Genomic DNA, 21,463 nt, shown 5'->3' on the forward strand with positions numbered 1-21,463 from the left:
TACACACACATTTTATTTAAGAAGTAGGAATTTAATTTGTATAAAGAACATCTAAAATCTATAAGTCTACTATTACTGATTAGCAGTGCACATTTAAATAAATTCTTTTGTTTTAAGAGGTGGGGTCTCACTCTATCACTCAGGCTAGAGTGCAATGGCACCATCATAGCTCACTGCAGCCTCCTACTCCCAGACTCAAGCAATTTTCCTGCCTCCACCTCCCAAGTAGCTGGGACTATAGGTAACGCACCACCACACCCAGCTAATTTTTCTGTTTTTCATAGAAATGGGGTCTTACTCTTGTTCAGATTGGTTTCAAACTCCTGAGTTCAAGTGATCCTCCCATTTTGGCTTCCCAAAGTGCTAGGATTACAAATGTGAATCCCCCTACCTGGCCAAATAAATTCATTCTGATGAAAAAGTAGGTCAAGTTAAAGAAAATAATTAATAATGGTAGAGAGGACACAAACCACTTGAAAGTTGCATGAGAAGAACTAAGTTTCTGAGACATACAAAACCATCTGTTGTATTTAGGGGTGAAGCTATAGATTTCATGAGACCAAAAAGTGACCCCAGAGCTGAAAATACGTTTTGCTTAATTGAAGGAGACCTGCTGGTTGCCACACTCTTAATCCTCTCAGGGAGAGAGCAAAGGACATGGCGTTTGATCAGAAGATAACTATGGACAATGAAAAGAGAGACAGAAGGAAATTACAGTAGAACTGTACAAAGGAATTAAAAAAATAATTGGTAGGAAGTGGGGTTCTGGAATGGGAGCGAGAGAAAGAAAGCATCAGCCGTGTTCTCTTTATGCGGGATGTCTTACGCTTCCTGACACTAGAAGCAAATCATGAGGGCTACCTAACAAATGCGTCCCGAGGTTCCAGTGCATTTTACCCCATTCCTAAATTCCATACAAGAAGTTTCTGGTTGACACCTTGGCTTAAGACAATTATTTCTGAATTCATGTCACTCTGCCATCCCTATATTTTCAAACAAAGAGGTGTCCTCGTTTCACTGATGTAAGGGAAGTGTCAGTGTCTTCGGGAACGTGTAAAGCTGGAAAGGCGAAATTCTCCAAATAAAAACCCAGCTCTTCATTGCTGAGCCCCTGCTCCGGCGCGAGGCTGCTCCGAGGCTCCCCGGCGTGCCTCCCGTCCTCGGCCATGGCAGGGAGGCGGCCGTCTGCTGCGTGCGGGGCGAGAGGCTCAGCGTTTGATCTGGGTTAGCCCATCTCCCCTCACCACGGCCCTAGAACAGAGGAGTCTTATCACTTTCATATTTTTTAGCAGAGGAAACTTTTTTTCTTCCAGAGAAGACATGATATAATTTGTCCAGAAATCTGCACTGACGCTGGGGATGATTTGACGCTTCAGTGCTGAGCCCACAGACTAAAGTCACTGTCCTCGTGAAGCCAAATCTCAGAAGTACAGTGAAAAAAAGTAAAAGGGGGAGTGAGAAGTGAGGAAGGAGTAGAATAATGGGATGGTTGGGCCGCTGGGGACTAAGGTGTGTGCTTGAAACCTTCAAATAAACAGTGAGCTAGGAGGGGAGAGACAGTTGGGAACTTAACAGCCACAGTGCCCCAAGCTCAGATTTTAATTTAAAAAAAAGGTTAACTAGAACTAAATTTAACAAAAAAAGCCAGACTATACAAGAACAAAGATGTATCTATGTATGTGTATCCACACACGCCCCTTTATAAAGCAGATTCCCAAACTTCTTTAACTGTTCAACCTGTTCTGTTTGTGCCTCAAGCCGGAGAATTTTACTTCTAACCCACACTAGTCCCGTGAAAGGTTAGCCTTGCTCACAAATAGTTCTCACATCCAAAAATTGCTTTCCAGTCTGTACAAAGGTTTTACTGAGATTTGTCAGTGTCAGATGTGAGTGAAGTGATGTCATGTTAATGACGTGTATGTTAAAGTAGTTTTTACACACACACACATAGATGTTCTGGTCTTACACATTGAAGGTCGCTTTCGTCGCTTCAGTGTAATTCATCAATTCATGACACGCAGTTTTGCTCTCTGTGTCTTGAGTTGAGATTAATTTCGCAAGGAAAGGTATCAGCACAGTGATGATTGCTACTGTGCTGCCTTGATAATTAGGCATGCAAGTTAAATCCTCAGGTATTCCAGAGAATTCCAATCGTGAGCTAAAGGGAGACATTTGAAATAGTTAACTTTTCGGATATTCCTTAAAGGGTAAGAAGCCATGAAATTATCTTTTCTGCTTCCTTAAAAATAAACACAGGTTAAAGCACCACTGAATGTGGCATAGTTCGATCCCCGTTCCTGCCTTTCTTTGAAGATGGATCCCCGACAATGTTTGGCTGTGGTTCCCCTTTTGGGTTGGTGGGTCACTCGCAAGCCTTGGTGACACAGGAGAAGCAAACTTGTAAATGAATTGCTTTGGAATTTCTGTCTGACTTATGCGTTTACTTTCATTTATTTCCTTTTTACATTGAAAACATTACATTTCTGTTTCCTTATAGAGTAGTATATCAAGAGCCTGTGTATGGCAATAAATTGCTTCAGGTATGATGTCCCGACTGGTGGAAAAACACATCACTATGATTGTGGGTTTGCTGTGAAATCCTTACTAACAAGATAATTCTGGGGAAGGGAAATGTTCTCTAACATAAAAGGGAGAAAGACTTCACTGAATTTTCCAGTTTTAACATGAAATCTTGTAGAAGAGAGATGGCCATGTCTTCCGATACGTCCACTGATTGGGGTGGGACAGTTCCCTCCAAAGATCAGGGCTGCGTCCGTGACTGATCTTGGTCACAGCCGTGAGCTTTGTTAGACTCTTAAGTGTATCAAAATAGAAGTCTATCTTGGATATAAATTTCTTGACTTACAACGTATCTGGTCTCAATCAGTATAAATTCAGTGGAAAGAATTAAAGATTCTCCCTCATTGAACCAATTGTCTGGGTAATTTTGCATTAGGTTCCCAGAGTCAACTGGAATGGTTAAATCGAAGACATCTTACATGTCCAGCCTTGAAGGTCAGCCTAGCTGACATAACCTTCCCTGGGTTTATTGTACCTGGTCAGAAATGTATGTTGTTCCCGTTGCTATAGTTGTTGAACCTATTTCCTGCTGTTGAAGGCAACCCTCAAATTAAGGAGTCTGTAGGAAGAAAAACACAAGAGTCAGCACTTTCTTTTGAGAAATCTGAGAATCTCCGAATTTGGTCTGTAACCAACATTTATATGATAAATTGACGATAATAAGTGAGAATTATATTCCATGAGTTTCCCTATCACCTGAAACGCCCATGTTTATTCAGTCAACCAAGTTTCTTTCTGTCTTTATTTTACTATGAGAATTATTTGAGTCAACTAAAAACTGAATATGAAAAGGGGATACTTTGACTTAGGAGAGGGAAAAATAGTTAAAATTCCTGACATCAACTTTTACTGTCCCATTTCAAGCAAACTGGACCTCTATGCCATCTTTCAAAAATAGCTGAATGTATGACCCAGAGAAGTTAGAGTCACGGTTTATATTTAAATCTTTTTATTTTGTAAATGCTCTTATAAATGATTTTATAGTAAATAAAATGTGAGTTGTAGGTATACCAGTACACCCATTTTGCACAAAGTGAGACCAGACCCTGTGATATTCTCAGAGGGAGGGGGGTGAGGCCCCCTTGCTACTTACCTACTGAGCTGGAGGGAAGGACCTGAAACCAAGTACGGATTTCAATCCTGCCTGGGCCTGGGTCCCCGCAGCCCAGAGTTCAAGTCTCCTCCTAATGACGTGCCTATCTGGCTACTTGAACATCTTTTTCCAAAAACACCTTCCGCAGTGAGAACTTGATTTCTTGTCTCAACTCCAAGATGCCTTGGAGAACCACATTGTCCTTCAGCATGGTGGAAAGGAAAACTTTTCAACTTTTTTGACAAGTTTCAAAAGTTGTGAAACTTTTCAGAGTTTTCACAAACAAAGCCACCAGGTTGATGCTGTTCATTTAACTCGGCATCTCCCAAACCTATTTGGTCATGGAAACTTCCCTTTCCTTGTCACTGTTAATATCCCACAAGGGCAATTTTGAAAATGCTTTCTTGGAGCATCTTTGGAGTCCCTTAATGAGTAACGACCCCCAGGGGACCTCGGAGCTTTTGCTGACAAAGGGCTGTCCTCAGGCCTGGCCAGTGGTACCTTTAGTCTCTGGTAGTAGTGGCCAGGTGTTGGGGGGACCGTAATGGCCATTTAACATTTATTTGTATTTAAAGCCACATTTATATTTTGTTACCCAACATGAGGAAATCAGTTATGTTTACGAGTGGGGAGTGCCCTTTTTCTGTGGTTTCATGGTGGGAAAAAGTTCACTTGTCCACGATGCATATTGGTCATGTGGTCTGGAAGGACCAGGTTCAACACCAACACAGTCTGGGGACAGTAAGCCCCCCATCTGGGATCAATTACTATCACCCCAGAGAAACTTGTAGGAAGAAGTTCTGGCTGCAGCAACACAGTTGATGAGAGTTGCCTTGTAGATAAACCCATTAAAGCAATTTGTGTGTGACAGCGTGTGCCCATACACTGAGTTAAGATGCAATTCTGTTATGTCCCTAATGTGGATTTCATACAGAAGAGAAATAGCAGAAGACAGTGTGTAGACAGATGCGGAGGGAGGAAGCCACTGGAGCCCTTTTCCCCCAATTATTACAAGTTCAGGGCTCACTCAGATTTTTATCATCTAATACTGCAGCCACCATCCTCGTGTGGCTATTTACTTTTAAGTTCAAATTAACTAAACATAAGTAAATTAAGAATTCAGTTTGTTGCACCAGCTACATTTCAAGTGTCGAGTAGTCCCCTGTGACAGGTGGCCACTGTGGTAGACAGGATCTCCACTGGCTCCAGAGACTTTAGAAAACTGTGTTGGGGACTGTTGAATTGGGCACACTTAAACACATTACTGAACAAGAAGGCAAAAAAGGCCTTGACCACTTGTGCATGTCTTCTGTAGAAATGCACAGCTATTTCCTCTAAATGGCCAATTCACATGCAAATATGCAGAATAGAGGCCACTCTCAAACCTTCTTGGATGACCACATCTGTTGTGCAGAGAGATCCCCAGGGCGCACACCTGCATTACAGGCCTCTACCAAAAATAGCAGCCTAATAGTCAGGGAGGCTCATCTCAGTTATTTTCTATTTTCAATGCAGCAGTTCTTCCAATTTATCCACCTTGCTACCCTTCTTCCGTTGATTGATGCCACAGCAGAAGGCAGGGGAGATAAGCCGAGTTCAAACCAATAAGGGTTTGCAAATAGGACAGTGCTAGAAATCTTTGCTAGGACCAAATTCAGAGTCACCAAATCGTGACTTCCATGGCACCTGGTGCAAGTACCTTTTTGCTATTGTTCCGAAAGAGAAAAAAAAAAAAATACACACATGTACACGCACACGCTTCTCCCACTCAGAGCTTTCAGCTTTCTCCCTGCAGTCACCATTCGTCCCCTCCCTACCTCGTTCAGTTTAATTCGCACACCTGCATCTTCCAGTGTGCATCATGAAAGAAAAAAAAAGATAAGCAGAATGAAAGGATTGCTCCAGCAACCTGGTCCTTTGTCTCTCCTTTGTCCATCATTCTGTTTCTTGAACTCAGAGCAAGTATGACAGCTGCTTTGGTTCTGCAACTCCTCACGCAGCACATCTAATAAGCTTCCCCATCCCTCCTTGGAGAGCTTGGTGTTCGGAATACCAAGGGGTGCCTGGCTAAGACCTCTTATTTTTATTTACTTCCACATTGTTTTTCAACGGAGGCTTAAAAACAAAAAAACCTAGCTCCAAGTTATTAATGGTTATATCTGAGGATGTTGTGGATGTGTCTCCTCCAAAGGTGCTCTAAAGAACAAATTTCTATAAGGCTAAAGTAACATTTTTGAATTGCGGTGCAACTCACAGCAGATTAACTCTGAACATTCGCCAAGCCTGGAAGGAGGAAGAAATAAAATATTGAGACCCTTTACCTGTCCTCCCAGGTACCATAGGCCAAAGGCAACTCATGACTTTACTGTTAGGGACATTTGGACACAATTCTATTGAGTTGCCCCTTTATAGCGATGGTGAGAATCCTTCCCTCAAAGGATTATGGGACTGTGTATTCTAATTAGAACATGAATGGTCCTTGTGTCATCAGTGGAACCTGGATCCTGTTTGTTAATTGTGCTGAGATCATGTATCGCTGTGGTCTGTTGAGCAAGGAGCTCTATCATTTTCACAGTTTGATAATCAATGCTCCGCTGAACACAATTTCTTTTGAATATGCCCATTTGCTCGTCCTCTCTGCTTAATTGAACAATTGCAATTACTGGTACATACAACTAAATGTTAATTATTTTTTGTTTCAGATTTTTTCTCACTTAATGATTTCGTTTACGAATTAACAGATTTTATTGTATCTTCCACACCAAACAAATTCCCCATGCAAACAAGTATGATACCGAGCAGGGCTCTATCTTTAGCCAAAAAGAATTTTTAAAGAAATGTTCACCACTTGTTTTTGTGACATTTTGAATGGTAAAGACGGTCTTTTTCTATGACATTAGGAGTTAAATGACTACATAGGTAACAGACTACTCATAAGCTTTCAATCAAAGGGTTATCTGATATTTTTAATACACGTGAAAGTAAGACAGGACAGCATTCCCTTAATTTTTGTCACATTTTAAAAGGAAATAGTTAAGGATCATGACAGTAAAAGTTACATTAATGCCTGATAAATAAAGGTAAATAAAGCACGATCAATTTTGAAAATCTGGAAAGTTCAGCAAAGTATAAAAAGTGTTTAAATAATCTCCTCCCCGCCCCAATGATCACATTAATATGTAGGTACATTTCCTTCAGAAAGGGTGTCTGGGTTCTCCTCTGGGGATACGCTTTCGACCGCTAACCTTTAACCTCAGCTGGGGTTGGTCCCCACCCCTTCTTTCTGCAGTGTGTCTTGTACTTGGACTTTGATACTAAGCTTTCATTAACCTTCGCTTTAGACTGGTAGACTTGGGTAACTGCTGTTCTGGTGTGGTCTGGCCACTGGGCGTCCCTGGCTGAGCTGTGCCGAGGCCCTAATCACGTCTCTCCTTGCGTTTTAGGGTGGTTACGCTGCATACCGCTACGCCCAGCCTACCCCTGCCACTGCCGCCGCCTACAGTGACAGGTAAGGCTCTTCCTTCTCCTGCTTGACGACTACTTGGAAATTAACTCGGTTGGTGGGGAAAGAGGTTCTCGTCCAGTCTTTCTGGAAATGCATGAATGCGGGGAGGCAGCACCCACACAGCCAGGTCCCGTGGTGAAGGGGACAGAGAGAGGGCAAACACTTAAGCCCAATGCCTTCCAAACGACTTCCCCTCTCTGCAAAGACACAAAATGTTTTGTCCCTGTGTCACTGTCTTTCAGATCTCTCTGTTCCTATGACAACACACCTCATACACACACACACACACACACAACCCCTGTACAACCTTCTCGTGGTCTTTTACGTAAGACCGAGGCTTTGTCTCACTCGCAGGAAGACACACAGAGAATGAGCTGCAGATTCCCCTCCATTTCGAGCACCCTCTTTCCCTTTTTACAACTTTTGAGACTTAGTGAAGCCTTCTTTCCATTGCATTTTTAAATTCAAAGGAAAGGAAATGGGGAGTGTATCTGGTGTTCATAAAGAGACTCACTCTTTTTGGCAATACCCGAGTGCCCGATGCTACAAGCAGAAGTCAACCTGTATTTGTAACGCACACCACATGCTAAGCCTGGCAGTGTAAGGGCAGAAGTGTGTCGGAGAAAGGTGGAAGTGGGAATGGATGGGTGGGATGAGGGGTGAGGGTGCTCTGTTACCCAGCCTTAACAGATGAGTTGGTTCCTATAACAGCAAGCCCTAGTTATTTTTGTGTAGTTGCCTGAAAAAAAAAAAAAGAAAGAAAGTGTCTGTTTCCGTATGGAATGCAACTCCTTGGCTCTGTTCTCTGAGGACATAAATGTGAATGTTCAGTGCTCTGCATGCAGAAATGTCATTGAGGGTGCTTATTTTTGATAATGATCCCTTTAATTTAAAAATACGTTTCACGAATAAAACAATAATGATAACAATTTGCATGTGTGGCTGAGGCATGCTGGGTCAGACAGGTAAGCAGGCGTTGGATTGGACCTTTGAATGGGAAGTGTCAGCAAAGCCGCCGATCCCCCTCCCTGGCCTGTTGTGGTCTAGTTCCCCCCGAGTTTGCTGTGGTATGCTTTTCTCTGCAGTTCCATTTCATTTCTCACAAGGTGTGTTGTGAGCTCATGGTAGTTACAGAATTCTTCTGCAAGAAGATAAAGCAAAATAAATCCCTGAGCCCCAAAAGCTTGCACTTTGAAAACCCCTGTGCATACATTTATAACAAGTGGTTCTAGCAAGATAGAGCTGAGATCTACTGTCTGGTTATATGCAGGTATTTTTTTATTATTATTATTATTAATAAACAGCCATAATAAGTTCTCAAGGCTGTAGGGGGCCTTCAAAGAAATCTGAAACAATTGTCAAGACACAGCTCTAAATATATAAATGATCCAGTGACCCAGTCATCAGTTACCAAGATGCAGAATATGGTTCAGAGAGGCTGTTATCTTCAGTACACTTTGATACTGGATTAGGAAAATAAACAGGGTCAATAAGGGTAATAAAATGATGGCAATCTTGAAACGCTTAAGATCACTCTATAAATGAAGAGGCTTAATGTTATTAAATTCTGCACACTGACGATTCGCACAGTATCAATTGTTATGTAGTTCAGCTACAACCCTTAATTATTTTTATGAAAATATCTCTAGATGCTAAATTCTCAAACACCCACTTTGTATATAATTATAATCGTAGTAACTTTCGTCTGCTGTATAATTATGAGAGTCTTGAACGGATTTATTTCTTTGAATATTTATCTTGCTTTTCAGTATAAGTGCATCTATCCCCAAGTTGAAAAAAGGTTAATTACAAAGATATAATTTAAATTGCCTTCTTCAATAAGACTGATCTAGACACTTAAAAAAATAAACAATGTTTAATACTCTTCTTAGATATAATTACTGGAGAATCTGGCCATCTCTGCTTGCATTCATGTAAAAATTAAGTTAAAATTTTCTGCATTTCGGAGCACCATATATGCAAATATATGTATAAAATCTGTTATGTCAATATTATTGAGGTTTTTCATTGGCAACACGTCCCACTGAAAGATTGTCCTCATTTTTGGATTGGTGAATCTTTAATAACTATGCAATTCCCACTTTAGCGTAATGGTTTCAGTTGAAGAAACCAACTAACTATACTCTTGTCCACGTAATTGGCCTCTTGTTGTTCATTAGAGAAATTTGTACATTAGGTCTCCTCGGTTGCTGTGGAAATTGATTACCATCCCTATTTAACTTCATTATAAGCAAGACACTTGCTACATACAGAATTATTCATTGAGGTAAATTCCGTAATAGGTAAATTACCAGAAAACAGTCTTTAAAATGATGTTTTCAGTTTGATTTTTTTGAAGTGTCTCTATTAAATGGTGGTTCTTCCTTTCATTCGTAATAAGCAGATAAAAAGAAAGAAGACCCTTTTATAGAAGAGACACATATTTGGGGGGAAATGCAAAATTATCAGAATATCGTTTGGATCTAGAAGAAAAATTCTAAGTATCTAGAATTGATCTCAGCAATATTAATAGTATAACAAATATTTTTATACCATTGTGGCATAACATCAGTAGCCATAGATTCTTCTCTAGAAGACAGGCAGGATGACAAAGAGAAAAAATCTTAACAAAAACTTCTTCAGAATAGGATGTAAAATCAGCAGGATTTGAGAATGTTTTGTTAATACTCACTGGCTGTCAATTTGATCAAAAGAGAAACTTCAACAAACTCTCCCCGCAACAATGAGATTCACTCTTCAGACGTCTGGAAAGCAGAAGAAGCTTGATGTCCCCAGTTGTCAGAATTTTACCTTTTATCAGCACAAATTAAGCCCTCATCAAATTAAAGATTCTGAGACCTTTGCAAAATACTGAACTCCGGTAACCTCAGAGCTGTCCAGAAGGTCCTTAATGGGGACCTCGCAGCCTCCTGGCCATCATCTTCTTGGTTAAATGATCACACACTGATTATCTTGGAGCAACCAGAGAGTCTCTGAATGTTGACCTCCAGAATGATGACCATCTGGTGTGGGCAGAGATTTCCCCAAAAGAACAAGACCTGACTGGACTAGGTAATTTTAGAGTCTCATTAACAAATTGAATGGGGATAGGTGAATATCTTTTCTTGGCATTTAGGAAACATTCGGTAAGCACTTGACCTCACCAGATCGCTAATCTCACATTGATTTATGGAAAGCCAACTGTCTGAACTCTGAAAGGAGATTGTTTTCTGAGCTTGAACCAATCAAAGCATGGCGGTGGGCCCTTTGGTCATCTGGTCATTGCATGCCACTGGTGTTGCTGGTGTGTCTGTGATACGTTCTGGATTGGACAGGTCCATCACATCAGCTTGATGAATGGCTTGCTTGAATTAAGCCTGGGGGCAGGCTTTTCTTTATTGATTGGCTCTTGGTTTCTCTGTGTATTATGACTTTGGAATGGTGGTTGTTGCATCTTTTAGCGACCAAACTGGGAGGTGGGGAGGGGGGGAAGATTCCCTGTTCCATGAATTGTGCCACAAACATTTGGGAAAATATGTATGATGTGTACACAGCTTTGATGAAAATGTTATCTCACCAAAAAGACAGACATTTGTCATGCTTGTCCTGCTTGCTAACTCTCTAACATCTCCTAATGACCAATGCATGAAAACGTCCCTCCACATTAGGGCAAAAAGTAGCTAGGTGTGCACCAGCTAGAGAAGAGAGCGATATGGAGTGTTTCAGCCAGGAATGGCATCACAATATGATGGCACTGATAGTTACACAGGGCCATCGCTCCTGTCACATCAAATATGCATTTCATTTAAAGATCCCCAAATACCAAGGAGCTTTTGACATACAAGTCCAGCACCAGGCCACACAGGTGTCTCTAGATGCATCAAAAGAAACCACCAGCAGTAGAATTGTGTTTGACTTAATTTACACCTTTTTTGTGTGTTGAGACCTCAGAGGTTCATTGCCAACATAGTATTAGATTGTACCACATGAAATTGCTATTTTTGTGTGACAAAAATGGTGGAACACTTGGCTCTTCCATATAACTCAACTGAATAGAAACCCAAATAAAATGCCATAATAGTGTCTTGTACACATACAAGCATGTAAACACACACACCTCTGTCACGCCTGTGCCTTAGGGTCTCACGAAGCATTCACAAAAGTATTTAGATAAATCTCCATACGAGGAGGTTAGGGTTTATTAATTTCAAATAATCACAAGCCACGTGCTAGTATCATTTAAATCTGATATTCATAACCTATGAATAAAAGGCCCTATTCCAGAGATAGATAGATTTGTATTTCTTTAAACTTAATAGGGATGATTAAGCATATATTTGGATTGATGGAGAGTATGTTCTACTCGTTGAAAATTAGATAGGTGACAGAGGTAGATAAAGGCATACAAACACAAACATACCTACATAGGTGGGCAGATGGATGGATGGATGGATGGAGAGAGAGAGAGAGAGAGAAAAAAAGCTGGGCAGGTCAATGGGTGGGAAGACAGGAGAGAGAGAGGAAGGAAGGAAAACAGATGAACAAACTAGAACCATCTCCCTCTCTCTCACATTTAATCGTGACATGAACTACAGAACATACTAAATTCTTCTGCCCAACCTTAGCTCAGGCTGAGCTGAAAAGCAGAGGGCTCGGCTTGATTCCCATTAGTGCAGGTTACTCCCTGTCTCTGTTAGGGCCTTTTTAAAAATTTCCTAGGCACAGATTCAACAACAAGAAATGCTGTCATTAAGAGAGGCAAAAAACTACTTTTAAAATGATATAATTTATTTGGAGTCCCTGATCCCATGATAGATGCTAGAAATGAAAGGGTTGTGAGGCCATAAGCTTCCTGAGTGAGAAATGTCATTTACCTTTTAAGGGTCTTTTATTTTTGTAGAAAGGTTTGATGTTTTTTTAAATGTACTTTACAGACTTAATGATTTAGTTATGTATTTATTTTTGTCATGTGGTAGAAGGCAGGAAGGTTAACCCGTGGATAACGGGGAGCCTTTAATGGGGAGACACAGTGCTAGGGAGACACAGGAGGGGCTGAACTTCTTCCTCTGTTCCTTTCACCTGGGCCAGTCTGGGCCCAGGAAGCTGTAGGAATTCCTTGTACCTACTCCGAGTGAGGTGTGCAAGGACAGGTGGTCCAGATCTAGTGCTTGGCTTAAAGCTGTATGTCCCAAGGCAAGCTGGCAACCACTTTTGATGACACAATTACGGGTTCATCAAGACGGGAGAAGAACCCGAGTGAAGTCATGTGGTGGTCAGCTTTCTTTCCTGGGAAGCAGGCAGGCCGTGATCACTCTTCCCCCTCACATGCTGTTAAAGGGAGATTCTGTTTGTAAAATTACAAAGCAAAGGGTACTTTGGTTCTGGTTTTGTTTTCTCCTTTTATAATCGATTTTGCTTTTAACGTTCTTACTTGGCAAAGTGAACCTGGGCGACCTCATGCTGGACCCCCTATCACATTGCATGTACATTTTCAATGTTTTTGGAGAAAGCTACTGTTGGGAAAACGTTGTAGTGAGTGCGTGGTCAAACCTTGTGACGCCAAGGATGGTGTTTTCAAAGTCAGCAAAGACCTGAAGGTGTAGTTTACATGGAGGTTCCGAGGGGAAGAAAGAGTAGCCCATGACATCTCCCCCACTGAGATCAGGATCCAGGTGCAGGAAAAGTCATTCTGCCATTAGATTCTAAAATGTTGAGTTAAAACCTGCCAAGGAGCTGGAATCATTTCTCCAGGTTGTTTTTTTTCCCCCCATGTGTTTGTTTGTTTTGGTGGTGCTTTGTTGAAGTTGTTCCAGCTCTAAGATTTCTTTTTTAATTTCTTGTTATTTCCACTCATCTTCACGATCTCTCCTGAGTTCCTCAGTTTAAAAAAAGATGATCTGTCAAACTGTAACAAGAGCAGAGCAGGAATGAGTCACTATTGTCTTCACTCTTATCCTTCTGTGCCCCAGTGTCTACAAAAGGACTTCCAATTCTTTATTAGAACTCCAAGTCAAACTTACGTGTGTGTGTGTGTGTGTGTGTGTGTGTGTACTCTTGCTTTTATTTATCCTTACTAGTTTTTCTTATTCAAAGTTCACTTTCTTAACAGAGTCATTTGATTTTTGGTGACTGGGGCCCCGCCTTGGGAAAAGAAAGTGAATTGTTCCAGACAGCTTTAGGGTAACTAGAAAGGATCCTGTATGCCTGTGAGGTTCCCTTGAGTACGCACATGTGCCAGGCAAAACACATTTCTTTAATAAAACTTCCACTATCTATGGGAGTCCTCCCTTGAAATTGATTCTGATTGGACATTTCCAAAAAAAAAAATTATGATAATAATCTCTGCAGATTGTCACTAATTTCATAGTAACAATCTTGATAGCAACACCCTTGTAATCTTTGGATCTTGGGGTGCCGAGCGGTCACCGCCAAGACGTAGCATGGCTGTTCCTGACAGACGTGTTTCCTAAGCTGCTTCTGTTTTTTATTTTAGACATCCCTCACACACGTTAGGAGAAAAATGGCTCAAGTTTTAGTTGCAAGAACTCATTGCCTTTGGTCTATAATCTATAATGGCTTCTTAACAACTGTTACGCACTACTGGGTGAATATGTAATTGAAGCAATTTAATAAAAGAACCAGTCCCGTAATAATCAACAGACTGGACCAACAAGGATTTGGGGAGATATTAAAGGAATTTCCAAACCCAGCAGACCATAGCTGTCACAGCCACGTGGGTAGATGCTTTTGCCAGTGACAAGACAAGGTGTAACAACTCCTTTGGCCGTGTCATGGGCTAATTACACACTTAGCAGGCTGCAGGCCATTGAGTTGATAGGCCACAAAAAAGCAAATAAAGTCCATCTTTTAAGTAGAGCCAGAAGAGCCCTTCAGCTGTGAAGAGTTCAGAGGCAGGTTGAGAAAGCCTAATGCTTTCCAGAGGTAGGTCTGTGGAGAGCACGCAGGTGCAGGTCTGTGATGAGCCATTGCCATTGCTAGAGAACTTCCCTCGGAGAAGGCAGGAATTAAGTAGAAGAGGACAGACGTGAGATGGAATCGTAGCTCGGGAAGCATTTGTGCATACAACAAAAATAAAAATTAAACGCCATCCCCTCCTCGCCTTGGTTTTCCCGGTTTGGTGGGTCGGTTGGGTTTTATTATTGATGTATTTATTTTTCATTAGGAGGTATGCCATGGATGCTATCTTTGGAGGTAAGGTGGGTTTATAAGGGTGCCTAGTATTTCCTTTAAAGCCAGCAAGGTCTGACTTTATACCTATCAACGCAAGCTGAATGCTTTGCCAGAAGAACTGATTTCTATTTAAATATGACCTCAAATTTACGCCATATCTGTGTGGAGTACACGCACATGAACAGTCAGTAGACAGGAATAAATGGCTTCTTATGAATTTTTCCATGGTGTAAGGCACAACAATTGATCCCTCTGAAATTAGACTCTTCTCGAAACTGTAGTGCATTTTTGATTTAATTAACACGCAACACATTTAGAGTAGGGACGATAATGAGGATTGGAGGGGATAGGGTTTGTTGCGTGAGAGCTGGAGAGAATCTCTATGAGGAGTAAGTAGTCCGTTTTGTCATTATTTCCTGGTTAATTCTTGCTGCATTGTGACATGTGACTGTTAAAATAGGTTAATGAGTTTCAGAGAGTTGAAATGTAATCAAAACCAAACATCTTTTCCTCTTAACAAATTAATGTAGATTAAAATGTTTTGGCCTACATATATACCCAGCACATCTGATAACCTTAATCAGTGGGCCCCACTACTTTTTGCACACCTGGAATTTCTTTAGAAGGAAAACTATGATTCTAGCATCCTCTGAATTTTTTTATTCCTTTCACAGCTCTAATTTTATAATTTAAAATTTTAGAATGTTTTCTTCCCTATTTCTACATCCTTAGAGGGACTGTGGACTGGGACTACATCTACTAAATAGAATATAAGCCCAGGTCATGGGGCTGGGGACACTTTAAAAATTCATCCTGGAAGGCTGGGCACAGTGGCTCACGCCTATAATCCTAACACTCCTGGAGGCTGAGGCAGGTGGATTGCTTGCACTCACGAGTTCAAGACCAGCCTGAGTAAGAGCAAGATAGAAAAACTGAGGCAAGAAATCACTGGAGCCCAAGAACATGAGGTTGCTGTGAGCTATGACACTATGGCACTCTAGTCAGGGGGCCAAAGTGAGACTCTGCCTTGAAAAAAGAAAAAATTCATTCTGGAAATACTAGCTTCACTGCGTTCCCAGAATGACAGTTTCCATACTAGTCTTTTTTTTTTTTTTTTTTTTTGCAGTTTTTGGCCAGGGCTGGGTTTCAACCTGCCACCTCCAGCATATGGGGCCAGCGCCCTACTCCCTTGATCTCCAGGTGCCTCCCCTCCATACTATTGTTTTATTGTATTCAGTCGCTCTTGCAAACTTAAAACAAATGAATGAAAGAGGTGACTACCTTATCCTCTTCTGAAACTTCAAAATTTGAGTGGCTCATTTCCAAACTCTTAAGAGTCTGCTGTGCAAAGTGTGTTTTCCTGACCAACAACATTTGTTTCATCAGAAGCTCCCGAGAATGCAAAATCTCATGTCCCATCCCCAGCCCTGTAAATAGGAACATGCACTTTCAACATTCCAGAGTGGTTTGGGCGAAGTTTGAGAAGTGCTGTTTTGGAAGACACTTGCAGTTGTAGTCCAGTACACAATCAGTAACAATGTCTGCACAGGCTTCTCCCTCCAGAAGCTTGGCAGGACCTAAGAGATTTGTTTTTGTACATTGCTGGTTTGTTACCACCCCGTCTGCTCTTCTGTCTTCTATGAGAAGGGAAGAGCCGTCCATGGTTGGACTTGGATCATCATCAGTTCCCTGGTACCTTCTCCCCTCAGCTGGCCTGTGGCCACAATTCTTTCTTTATTCCCTCCCCCTCGAGGTCTGTGAGTGGTGAGAGTGAATGAAGCTAATAATCTTGGTGCTGATTGCATAAGAGATTCACACCACTGTGAAATGGGCCCGGGAAAGTCCTATCTGATTAATCTTACCTTTACCAAGAGCGTCATACCAGTTAGAATGAGAAAGGTAAAAGGAGGTGACCGGGATTAACTGGAGGTGGTGCAGGTGTTAGGAACCAGTCACTTGCTGACTGGCAGATGGTTTCGCGTATTTGGTAGGATTTGTAAGCATAGAATATGTAGAGGCAGTAGCAAGTAAATTAACTTAAATACGTTTAAAAGTGCAAGGTCATTTGTAGCCTAGGCCGTTTGTAAGATCCACTGTAACACCAGCAATCTGGGCCTCTTGCTCAGCAGCGCAGGACTTACATGTGGCTGTGGCAGGATTCGGAAACAGATTTTTTTATACGGATTGTATGTACTCTTTGATGTACATATGCACTAGGAAATCATTCTGTTGATGTGTAGAATATAATCCCAGATTGAGATTTAGGCCAGGGTTTGAATGTCAGTAGAATTACTTACTCCAGGAGATAATTTAGGCAGACTCACTGATCTATTTGATCTTCAACTGCCTCATCTACAAAGTGGGAATAATGAATGGTCATGAGTTGTCATGAGGAGGAACTGCTAGTGAACAGAATGCCCTTTGAACAAGCCTGACGGTAGCACTCAGGATATTAGCAGCAGTAATAATAGTAGTAATACCAGCATCGATGAATGATGGGGGTGTGTGTGTGTGTGTGTGTGTGTATATATATATATATATATATTGCTCATGATTTAAAAAAAAAAAGATAAAAAAAGAATTACCCATGGAAATAGGTTTTATGAGTTAGAATAAATTTTGACTAAATAATTTTGGGTTTGTTTTTAATCTTGACTTCTACCCTAGGAATATAAAAATAGGTTGGGGCAGGAGACATGGGGAACCATGAGGTCAAATAGCTTATTCTTATTTCTCGTCCTTTTCCTTGGATACTAATTCTCCCTTCTGCCCATGGAGCATTGGAGGGGAAATGGCCATCCTCCTCCTCCCAGTGTAAACCCACCCCCCAAATTGCCGCAGCTTTGGCTTTGGCTTTTTGTAAGACCAGTTGCCTGTTCTCTTCCTAGACACCTTTGTGGTGTCTACACTGACTAACAAGCAAACAAAAAATGCTGTTTTTTTCTCCAATAAAGTGACTTCACATTCATTGTCTCAATCTGCTCAGATGGGCGTGCAATCTTTTATACCCATTTTCCAAATGAGGAAACTGAGGACCGGAAAAGGGAAAGGACTTTCCTACTGGCAGGCAGCTCGCTCAAGACGGGGCCTGGCTTTCAGACTCACCGCTACTTGTCTCTGCCTGAGCCTAGGAAAGAAGTGTAATGGCAACTGAGAAGAATGTTGAATGTTCGGAGAACTGGAAGGACAGAAGGAAGCGGAGATGCGCTTGGGTTTGAATTTCCAAAACTCAGAGCTTTTTTTTTGTGGAATATTCAAATTCTACAGATTCAGGGACAGTTTCACAGCCCTTGTCTTTTTTTCCATTTTTTTTCCCCCTTAATGTATGGAACGTTAGCAATAGGAACTGTGTCTAACTGTTTTTAAGTGTATTTTAATGTATCTCCCCTTTTTCCACAAGGGACCAGTGTAGGTCTTTGTAGAGCCGTGGTTCTCAACCTTCCTAATGCCACAGCCCCTTAATACAGTTCCTGTGGTCGCAACCACAGGTTGAGAACCGCTGTTGTAGAGCATTCTGTAGCCAATCTATTTGGTTATTTGCTTATATCTTTTATATCTTTTCTCATTCCACAATTGCCATGGCCCATTGAACTACCTATGACACAAGACTAAATTATGAATAAAAGTAACAGGGCTTGGGGGGGGATGAATCTAAATGGGATTTGTACCATTTGGACAAGTCTTAGTACTGTACGTAGGAAGGGAGGCAAAATTCTGATTACCAGCGGGTCCCCCTTTCTAGGTGATAAAACTGACATATAAGTTAGTTTATGAGCTTCCAGGACACGCAAGCCCAATTCACAGACTCCACAGTGATTTAAAGGCCCCGAGCACAGTGTCAGGTCCCCTCGGCTTAGCACCGAGCTGAGTGCTATCTATCAGGACCTAGTATACAGCAAACTCCTCATTCACTGTCTGAGGATTGAGTGAATAGCATAAGTAACTAACTATTAAGTAAAGCCAGCAACAAGAATTTTAATAGGAGCATCTTATCTCTGCATGCTCTGTTTGATATTCTGAAAACACTTGTGCTGAATTCCATGTGGCCCTCCCAGCAACTTTTAAGAAAAGTAAGAAGAGTAACCTGATTATTACAAATTTCCGCCTTGATTTTACACATCCCGATAAAGCATAGTTATAAAATAATTATTGATCATACATTATGTAATTACTATGCTATGATTATCAATAATGAAAATATTAATGATGACATGTATTAACTATTACAATCAAACTAGTGTGATTTAGTTTCAGCCTGGGAGACGCAAGTCTCTATGTCCTGCAGAGACAGGACACATATGTTCAGACGTACAGAGGACTGGTACAGCGAGATATAAGTTCTCAGTGCTGACTGACAGGGTGCAGCTAATCACCTGAGGGCTTTTCCAGGTGTGCCTGTCCATGGGAATCGCTCTGAAAGATTCTGACTTAAATGGTTGCTGAATGGATCTTGTCCTTGGTGTTTTATTTTTTAAAAGTCCTAGCTGAGTTTTGGATGCCTTGGAATCTACAGGTAGAATGAATTGGATTCTATCTTGGTACATGTTGGCTGCCATCCACCAGGCCAGAAGACCAGCTTCTTGGCCTGTAGAGATTTTCTACTAGATGTCCATGGAGAGGTTTAAATACGTGTGTGTGTGTGTGAGAGAGAGTGTGTGGGGGGGGGAGGGAGGGGCAGAGATTCAATAGTCATAGATTTAGATGCAAAAAGAGTCTTGCTGTGAATGATATCAATCCTGAGTTTTCTTTAACAATAGCAAAATAGCAGAAAGAAGAGGCCAAAGAATGAGAAGTGACCAGAATCTTTAACAAGGAAATTTAAAATATATAGATTTTTTTCTTTTTTAGACAGAGTTTCAGTTTGTTGCCCTGGGTAGAGTGCTATGGCATAATAGCTCACAGCAACCTCCAAATCTTGGGCTCAAGCAATCCTTTGGCCTCAATTTTTCATTTTTAGTAGAGACAGGGTCTCGCTCTTGCTCAGGCCGGTCTCAAACTCCTGAGCTTAAGCAATCCACCCGCCTCAGCCTCCCAGAGTGCTAGGAATCCAGGCGTGAGCCACTGTGCCCGGCCAACAAGTATTATTTTTAATGCAGGAGACTTCTGGCCTCTGGCCTTCCACCTGCCTATACCAGAAGTTCACTCTGTGAGTTGATAGCTAGTTTCTCATATTCCATCCAGTAATACTGGCTGGCCTCTACTTTTAATTGATTCTGAGAATTCAGCCATGGGTAAATTTTTAGAAGAAATAAGATTGCAAAGAGATGAGATTTAGCCTAAGGGAAGGAAGTGGAATGTGAGAGTGTTCCATAGTCATCTACAGAGCTCGTTCCAAGGCACCACCGGCTGAGGCAGAGTCTAGGTGGTTGGTCTGTGACAACCGTCTCCAGAGATGAGGAACTCTGGTGATAAAGGAGTAAGAACAAAGACCATAGCATGGGCCACTCCATCATCTCCAGTTATGGTTAAAGTGGAATATGATTCTCTCCAGCCTCAATCACAGAGTAATTAGAGGACTCTGTTATTTTTTCTCAGAGGAACTGCAGATTCAGAGCAATGTTAAGACGTAGCTCCATAGAGACATCACACCCATTGCTGGTTGAATATCCTGTATGTGAATTGCCCCTGGGGAGAACCTTCCCAGGTACTTGAGTCAATAGTATTCAGATTTCACTGCAACCACTTAGCCACTTGCTCACATTATACCACTTCTATGCCTCTGTTTTGTCCTTTACACAGAGAAGAGATTGCTTAAAAAAAAAAAAATGAATGAATACTTAGGCCTAACACTCAGCAATTTCCACCCATAGATAAGGGCCCATTAGGTATTAAATTCCTAATTGTTAGGGCACAGTAGCCTTCCCTATTGTACTCAATCAATGACCATTTCTTTATTTCATAAATTAGCAGTTCTTCTCCTGCAGAGCCTTCCCAAGTAAAACAGTCTTTCTGGAACAAGGAATATTTGCAATGAAAATGGACATGAACTTGCAGATTTCTCAACAAGATTTCCCAAACTTCTTCACGACCTGGGGTCATGATTCCCTCGAAGGGCACCTGCTGTCTAGAACAGAGTAGAGAATAGTAAACCCCCCAATAGCCAGGCCTGCGTTTTTGCTAAACGTGTAAATTAGCAGATCTCTCTCCTGGAAAATTCTGATTCAGATGATCAGGGTGAAAACCCAGGAACGTGTTTTTAATGAGTGTTCTAGTTTATCTGATGCTGACTAAAGTCTCAGGAAAAAAAAAAGTATTCCAGGTGATGCTTCAGAGAAGTTTTAGAAATTTTAGAGAAGGGGAGGTAGAGAATAGGAGCTTATAATGAAAGACATGGCAGAGATAGAATTAGATGCAGAGTCAGAAGGAAAAAGGAAAGATGATCTTGGGTAAAGCCATCGGAAATGGTACAGTGAGAGGAAGAGGGGAGGAATCTCATGCACAGTATGATTTGAAAGCCTCTGCAGACCAGCTTCTCTTCCAGAATGAGTTTTAATGTCCTTTCTCCTAGAGTTTTAAAGTCAGCATCTAGAAACTAGAAGTAACCTTTTCCAGACACAGTATCAAGTTGATGTGGGTGTGACTTCAGATATCCAAGTAGCTCGGGCTGCCCTGGAGGCCAAATAGAAGTTACAGAGGGAAGCAAAAGTTGCAAGAAATTCCATGATTCAACTCCCTCACCACTCTGTATTCGCGGCATTCTGGCTCTTCCCAGATCCCACCCTGCTCAGTTAGCCCCAACCCACAGGAGTGAGGGCCTCCCATGACTGCACTGTCAGCCTCTCTCTGTGAAGGTCAGGAGAGGCTGAGACAGGAAACATTCAACTAGACACACATTCTCAGGCTTAGAACATTAGCAGATTAAAATCACCTGGACGTCTTTAACAACTAGTTATGTCAGGGACCTACTTACAGAGGTTTCCATTTAATTGGCTTTAAATGTAGCCCAGTCACCAGAAATTTTAGAAGTGCACCAAATAGTCTCAGTGTACATCCAAGGTGGATAACCACTCAGACAGACTTTATCATTATCAAACATGGAACAAACCAGCTTGCTGAAAGTCAGGTGCATTTTCAAGTTCAATCCTTGGGTCTGT

The 21,463-nt window shown here is 41.5% G+C and overlaps 1 protein-coding gene across 10 annotated transcripts in view; it reads left to right on the forward strand.

Moving 5' to 3' along the window:
- The window catches only part of RBFOX1 (RNA binding fox-1 homolog 1), a 1,537,420-nt gene that overhangs the window by 1,496,957 nt on the left and 19,000 nt on the right, over window positions 1-21,463 (forward strand). For 7 of the 10 annotated variants that reach the window (XM_012805709.1, XM_012805714.1, XM_012805707.1 and 4 more), the window contains one exon: window positions 7,117-7,181. In XM_012805709.1, the coding sequence (XP_012661163.1) occupies window positions 7,117-7,181 (65 nt within the window). Of the gene's footprint in view, window positions 1-2,497; window positions 2,541-7,116; window positions 7,182-21,463 lie in introns of all 10 variants that reach the window. The other 3 variants (XM_003790852.2, XM_012805712.1, XM_012805710.1) reach the window with 1 other exon arrangement.

Source organism: Otolemur garnettii, unplaced genomic scaffold (assembly GCF_000181295.1).
Source record: "Otolemur garnettii isolate 467f Iridium unplaced genomic scaffold, OtoGar3 scaffold00044, whole genome shotgun sequence".
Classification (NCBI taxonomy): Eukaryota; Metazoa; Chordata; class Mammalia; order Primates; family Galagidae; genus Otolemur; species Otolemur garnettii.